At 42.4% G+C, this 7902-nt stretch overlaps 1 protein-coding gene across 3 annotated transcripts in view; it reads right to left on the bottom strand.

The window, feature by feature from the left end:
* Window positions 1-1922: 1922 nt before the first annotated feature.
* Window positions 1923-7902, bottom strand: part of WASF2 (WASP family member 2) — a 506607-nt gene continuing 500627 nt past the window's right edge. For all 3 annotated transcript variants that reach the window (XM_086956878.1, XM_086956880.1, XM_086956879.1), the window contains one exon: window positions 1923-7744. In XM_086956878.1, coding sequence (XP_086813004.1) covers window positions 7587-7744 — 158 coding nt within the window. In that variant the 3' untranslated portion in view covers window positions 1923-7586. The remainder of the gene's footprint in view (window positions 7745-7902) is intronic.

Raw genomic sequence — 7902 nt, 5'->3', positions numbered from 1 at the left:
TAAAACGTATAAACTATTTTCCATCACTTCCTTGAGATGGGTCATCTAGGAAGAGGTTTGGGATATTGAAACTGTTCAGTTCATTGGCCCTCCCATTGCTACTTTTTAAAAGTGTCAATCATTGTGGTTTCTTTATCAAGTAGAGACACATCACCTTGATTATATGCCTTTTACATGCTGTGTGGATTTACATTTTATTACCAAGTATTTTAAATGTTTTTCTTTTCAGTGCGGCATTATACTATGAAGACATAATTCTTCTTCTTACACTGCCATTTTAACCCTATGACAAGAAGTAGCTCCTTGAATAACAGAGTGGTATGCTGACGTTTCATTTGGGGATGAAGCTTTGATTGGCCATTGTTCTGACTTGCCTTGTCAGAGTCTGCCACATGTGGTACCCGAGACCATCAACACGCTTTTCTGGTTGATTGGCCATCTGGTCTATAAGTGGCCTCACTTGAATTTTGATACTGTGGCAAAGATGGAGAGCATCATGTACCAAGGTAAAAATTGAGAATTCTGTTCATTGTATTGGAGTATGTTGGGCTCTCATCCTTGGATTTAGCATTGATTAATTCTGAGATTTTTAGGATTTTATCTCTTTGAAGGTAGTTTGCACAAAGGTATTTTTTTTCTTAGGTTTCCGTTTAGATCGTTTGTCTGCCTCTGGGATAACTAATTCCACATAACTTATGTCTTATTTTGGAATCGTAACTGAAATATGATCTGTGTCAAGATGTAAAAAAAAAAAAATATATATATATATATTTTTTTTTTTTTGTCTGTAATGAAGTCACTCCTGCGATGGATCCAAGTCTTAATTTACCTCATTTTCAAAGTTCTTCTGGTACCAGCGCCTGTGATGTGATCTCGAGTCGGGCTTGAATTTTCCCCTTGGAGCCAACTTTACTTCAAATTTGTTCATCGAATGCAGTTCTGTCGAATGTAGTGTTCTAGACCTTTCTCACACTAATTTGACCTTTTAAACGAGGACAACCCGTGTGTAGAAGCGGATGCCCCTTTGGAGCCAATTCTAAAGTTTAGGCCAGCCATTCCATTTGTTTTGATTTTATATTTCAAGATGGAGTTTCTGTCCTTCGAAACACGGCTCTAGATGGAGTTGCAAAGGATATTTCCTTTGGATCGGAGACTTCATAATCTGCATGGAATGGCAGCAATACTCTCTCTCCGGGTCAATTATGCAGGAAGCGTTCAACTGATGCCTTCATTTTGGCTTCTTTCAAATTGTTCATAAAGCGTTGAACCATCTTGATGCCTCCCTCATTCTAAATAGTGATGTAGTAGGCCCTGCTATGATCTTGCTACTGACTGACTTTTTATATTTAAACTGCCTACACGCAGAACAGTTAGATTCAGTGTGATTGAGAGGAAGGCACAAATTACAAACCTGATGCCGAACAGACGGTGTAAACTTTGCATATCAAATGTCACGGACTCAAAAAGGCATTATTTTTATTATCCACCTCCTTTAAGTCATTCCCATATGATCAAAAGTCTTGGGAAGTGGATCGTCGGTTCAAACTAAAATTTCAATGTTGGGATTCAAAGGGTGCACTAACATTGTTTCAATGCCAACGCACAGATAACATCTTCTGATTCATTTGTGGTATTCAAACGAACGGAGCACACAATTTCAAATCGAATTGTGAAAGAAATTAACAAAGGTACGTTTTCAGCCCTTGTGAATTATAGGTTTGAGAAGCTTCAGTGCGAACCAGTTCTGCACTTGATTGCACTGGACATAAAGACTATTTCCAAACCAACCACTGTTGGCAGCAGAGTGCAAGGCATGACATTTACAATACATGTTGTAGATACCATTTGATCCAACCAAGCATACCGCCAGACATCACTCGATCAAATATCATTCACTTTGCTATGAACACAAGACTACAGTGTGGCTATAAAAGCTTTATCAAAAAGATTTTCTGAATGCTTACATAGAATACAAATATTTATACCTTGCATACAACCATCGGTTTAGCATATCTGGGAATAACAGACATATAGAAAGGGGCAATAACTTCTTTAGCAGGCAGGGCAGCAGAGTTCAGGAATGTACTATCTAGGCATAGGCTTGGTAAAGAGTTTACGTGCTCAAATATACCAGGAGGCTCAGTACTAAGACAACTCTAGCAGTTGCAGTTTACAATTCTACAAATGAACAAGTGTAGACCGAAGACAAAGACACTGCAATTCCCATTACTTTCAAGGGAGTTTGGGGGCAACATGTGGCAGTGATCGGTCAGATGCACATGGTGCTCCTAATTATTGTGTTACACAAAATCCTTACTTCTGATTCAAAGATATTTGGAAAAGACCATTAAATATACTATGTTCTTTAGGAATTCTAATATGGGGTTAAGACAGCTTATTCTTTTCTCTTAGACTGTGTCACTCAGTCCCTGGGTTACACCTGTGAATATTAGGGGAAATCTGACAAACATGTGGTGCACCATTAACATGTAAACAACCTTTACAATGTTTGCTCTCAGTGATTTGTTACTATCCCATTATTTACATTTCAATAACAAAGTTTGTTCTATTTTCAGATGTCATAGAAGAGAACTCTGACTTCTGAAGGGTCTGATGTCTGGGTCTTCAAATGATCCCTCCATACATATCACCTTGCAAGAGTAAGAGCAAATGAGGGACAGCGTTTACAGACCGTGTACGGTAGATAGAAAAGAGAAACAGAAGCAGAGACGGATAAGGATAGGAAATGGGATTGTTAAACTGAGATAGACAGATAAAGCACAACACAGCAAAGAGAAGCAATAACCTAACATCAGAGGTCAGTGCCCAAGAGAAATGAAGGTTCTCTAGCATCATCATTCTATGGCGCATACAAAAGTATTAAACAGATTTAAAAACTCAATGCCATTTTTTAGATTTATAAATTACATGATTCAAAGAAACTAAAAAACAGAGAAGCAAAAGACAAACGCCAGCAATGCAGATAAAATATTTACATGAAAATCGGTTTTGTTTTTCAAATGAAAATGAAGTTTGCCTGTCCCTTTGAGTCTGATTGAAATTCAGCACTGATTCCCACGGCTTTCAAACGGTGGACTCCCAACAGATCAATGAAGCAGGCAGACCTAAATGAAAGTGCTTGAGAGATGGTTGTAAACCTGCCCATGGTCTGAAACTCTTAAGACATATCATTCCAGTTCTCATTTCCCTCTGCTGCACACCACACACCTGATCCCAGCAACCAGAGTATATACACATAAATATATTAGTAGAGGAAATTTTTCAAAGAAGGCACTTCCGGAACATCATGGCTCTTCTATGGCACAAGTTGAGTACACAAAATAAAATTTAACATGGTCCTTTAGTGTAACAATGCAGTTGCACGGTTAGTGACACACACGATCCCAGTGGGTGTAGATGAACAGAAGGTTACCTTTGTGTTTAAAGTTCACACTCTCACTTCACATGCACACTATTTTACCATTAACCACTTCTAAAACCATGATGGTGCAACTTCTGGTGCGCAAACTGCAATACACCCATTTAAACCTACCTCACCATGCCCCACCATGCCCCAGCACACAGCTACCAAGCAGGGTACCAACTGCGAATATAAATACCTAGTGTCAGAGCAGCAACCTGGCATGTGTAACCCCAAGTGTAGCATCCTGACATTCTGGCCCATGAGGGAGAATGGAGAACATGCATGCTTGCTTGGCAGAGGGCTCACAACCTAGAATGCATGCCAAGCACTTGAAAAAGTCTGGCTTGCACACCCAGAAAGGGACTGCAGTGTATCATGATAATCAAGAAGGGTTACTTCAGTCTGGCATGCACAAACACGGTGGGCATTGCAACCTGTCATATGTTTTTAGGCGAAAGTACTGGTGCCCAACATCAACACATAGCAAGCGTGGAACTACTAATGCACCCTCTAATGAAGCATGGTAATGTGCTTCTCAAGTTCGGTAGAGGTCAGGAGTTTGCCTTACAAATCCAGTTGGAGCAGAACAGCCAGACATGCACACCCATCAGTGACAAAAATCCCGGGCGTGCCATCTAATCTGCAGCAACCTTCCATATGTACCGTGTAAGGGTAACAACAGCAAGCTCACCCAGCAGTTGCAAATTGGCAGGAACTCCTTGGCGTGCCACAGAATGAGTGACTACGAAGCATCTAGGGCCCACAGGTTACCAAGGGGGTGTCCCACCTCTGGACTAAGAGAAGCTAGACATGGGGACATAATAACCTAGAAAATGCAGCTAGCTGGGACATGCAGGCAAGCATCAAGGGAAAGGGAAGCATGATAGGGGCATCCAGTTAAGACACAGAAGGGTTACAAGAGCACAGATCAATGGCACAGTGCAGCCTGTGTTGTGCATCTAGTTGGGTCACTCACAGGCATCAATATCACACTGCAGCATGGCAGACTCACCAAAGCCTGGCATGTGGCCCAGCAAGAGTCCAGAAGCTAAATGGACAATACAAAACATTTTAAGGACCAGTTTGATTCTATCATAGCGATCAAACACATTATTTAAGGTTATTGGGTAGAAACATCACACACAAATATATATATTTTTTTCAGCATACCAAAATTGTGCTATTACTTTGGAATGTACAAATATTCAAAACATCATTTGGTTAATAGTACACATTCCTACAAAACCATATACAAAAAATATAGATGGCCAGAAAGCGTAGAAAGATGGTCAAACTGTCCTATCTGGAGAAGCAGAAATATTGGTCACCCAAGCCCATACTTCAAAAAGCACAAGAGCTGGGCCTGCCTTCCTTTAGGCTGGGCCTAGTCCTTGTTTCACAGAACACTACGAACTTTGCCCAACCTGTTTTTGCAGCTGTACCAGAAACAGAATTCTCTTGGCTCACATTGCTGAGAGATGCACTATGGAGTATGCAACTTGCTGGTGCTAAAGGAAGAAAAGCATATAGGCCAGGCCCACCCTGTGCTTCTGGGCGCAGTTGCGTCATGTGCTTTAGGAAGCACGAAATGAAGGCCAGGCCTGGTCAGGTCTGCGTTTCAGACAAAGACTTGACAGTTAGACCCAGCCTATGCTTCTGGAAGGAACTAAATTGGCATCCTCAAAGACCTCCAGTTCAGCAAAATCTGAGATACTGAAACAGTCCTCAAACAGGCGTGCACCAAGAAACCCTGATGCCCAAAGTATCATTGTTTGGTCATCAAATCTGCTTCATTTGTAGACGCTGTTCAATTCCTCATGGTTTTGATGAACTATTGGTTGCCACTGACCACAATGGTAACGTTACACTGATTAGTTACATCCACACTAAAACTCTATAAAGCTAGAAATTGGATTTATATTACATGTGAACAATTTGAGAAAGCTAAATTGCAGAAAAAGATTGCATAAAATCGGTCGAGGATTGAGTGTACGTGTGGGAGGGTCACCTGCCTGATTTAGCTATATTATCAAGTCTAGTCTTCTCCAGACAGAACACATTTCTTAGTGGAAGCAGGCAGAAGTTGAAGGGATAAGGGGAAAAGAAATTTGCATATAGGTTTAAAACAGAGTACGGCGAAAAGAACCAGCTTGCTTTCCATGGTATAATGGGCAAAACTAGCAGCTCAGCCACGTGGAGTAGAAGATTTATAATGCACCCAGCGACTGCACCGAAGGGAGTGTTGGAGCAGAAAAGAGTGGGCAGGTAGTTATGGGAAAGTAAAATATTTATAAATGGTTTTAAAAGGCACAGCAGGGAAAAGGGCAACTGGGGAGCAATCCTGAGTATGCCTGCACCCATGTCAATCCAGTAAGCTAATTTCCCTCGAATTCCAAAAAATTCAGCTAGCTTGCAGAACCTACTAGCACCTACGCTTACTAAAGTGCTGGTTCAGAGGTACGCTCTGGAGTCAGTCTATTTGCCCAAGGGGGAGGAAAGGGCTGGGCAAGAGGAGTTGGTCGACTTGGGCAGTCAATCCACGGAGAGACTTCTCATGGAGATGGTGTGGACCTGGAGCTTTCGAATGACCACTGCTCTCGCATGAACGGTGCGCATTCTGCGTATTGAAGCTATTGTATCAATGACACTGCCTTTCCAATAAGCAGACAAATGACCTCTCCATTCAATACCAGTTCTAGTTGGTGGATCAGACTGTTCTTTGTAGAGGTGACAGAGACTTGGAACAGTGCTGAGGGAGGAGAGTAGGTGGCAGTGCCTGCAGGGAGTGCAATTGACTTTCACATTTGTGGTGGCTCCGACATTAGAAAAAGCAAGTGGATTCTCCAAAGGATGCTTTGTGTGATTGGTTGCCTCTTCTGCACAGAGCGCACATGTTACTTGGTGCATAAGAGTTTAACTCCTCAAACACACTTACTATAGCTTAAGTGGCAACAGGTGGTCGAGAGTGAAGGCCTATTGTGATCTTCGACACACTTGGTACTGCAGACAGAAGAGTTGAGAAAGGTGGAAGACACCACAAAATCCAACTGCGTGCACTCAGCAATGCTGATAGTTGGATGATGTGAAAACACCTTGTGTGCCCATGATATTGCTCAGATGGGAGAAGTGCTAGAGCAGTGTGTGCTGTTCTCACAGCTCCCCATGTTGCTTTTAAATAACGAGTGTGTCTGCATAACACTCCAGTATTGCTCAGATAGGACGCACAACTTCAAGTGTGTACATGCACGCACATACAAGTATGCTCACGTGCGAGAACAGTAGTCCAAGCTGAGGACAAGAGCTCTAACATCTGCAGCCATTCGGCTTCTTATAGCATATGATCTGCTGTATGAAACCATGTATGTAGTTGAGTCCACCCAGATTACACGATTCCTGAAGAAGCCCAAGTAATCAAGCAGCTATGGTCACATCAGACAGACATACGAGAGAACGGTTCATTGTTAAGAATCAGTCTGTGTCTGTGCTTTGAGGACCATCCCTTCAAGGATTGCTGTTATAACTGCCAAAAATGGACACATGGCTGTTTTTGCAGGAAGACAACTCTAAACCATAGAAAAGTAGACATCAGGCAGATCGTTCCCTTTCCCCCATATGTAACAATAGGATCACTCAGGGAACACAACCTTGTATCGGAGTGGCTTTGCACCGCCTTCACCTTGACTTCAATCAGCAGCTCACCATAAAAAAAACTATTTTGTTTGGTTTAAGACATTTGTGGGTTCTTAAAAAGTCTTCGAATATTACCCAGTAATATCTATCACAGAAAATCTCTCAGGTCCCACGCTCCTGTACATAAAGCTTCTATGATCAACAGACAAGCATAGGGTACATCTCCTCCCGTTATATAGTCCCAAACTGCAGACTTTCCTTGCAGACATCGCACAGAGAACCCTCCAAATTGCTACTGAGCACCTTTCTGTGAACTCAGTATCCCCCGATGCCTAGAAGGCAGGTGCTCAGATCCGTTGAAGTCCCAAAACCCGAAGATGGCTGTGGAAAATGCTCAAGTGGCTGGAGAATTCTAGGTTGCAGGGACATGTTTGAGGAACAAGGCTCCAGGTGGTCTTATTGCTTTTCCTCAGAATCAAGTTGGTGTGACAGGGCTGGTTTCTCAGTTGATGGTATTGCTTGAGTAAGGAAGCTATTCGGACCAATCCTCCTCATCGAACTCTGAGGAATCATCTTCAGAGTCACTGTACTCCACAGCGATGCGGCGGGAGAGGATGGTAGCCACATCACTGCCACCCACGTCCTTTTTACCGTGCTCCAGTGCCTCCTCCACCTTACGTAGCTCAAACCCTGCGGATAGGAAAGAAACAGGAGAGGCATCTTGGTAATTTGGTTTGGTGAAAATCACAAACACTTTGAGCTGAAGAGAAGGGGGAAGTGTCAAGAGAGATCAGCGAGAGATGCGGACACCACAATCCATACACACATTTTATCTCAAGACTAAAATT

The sequence above is a fragment of the Lissotriton vulgaris genome, chromosome 2_1 (genome assembly GCF_964263255.1).
Source record: "Lissotriton vulgaris chromosome 2_1, aLisVul1.2, whole genome shotgun sequence".
Lineage (NCBI taxonomy): Eukaryota > Metazoa > Chordata > Amphibia > Caudata > Salamandridae > Lissotriton > Lissotriton vulgaris.
This window is presented reverse-complemented; position numbering and strand designations above follow the sequence as displayed.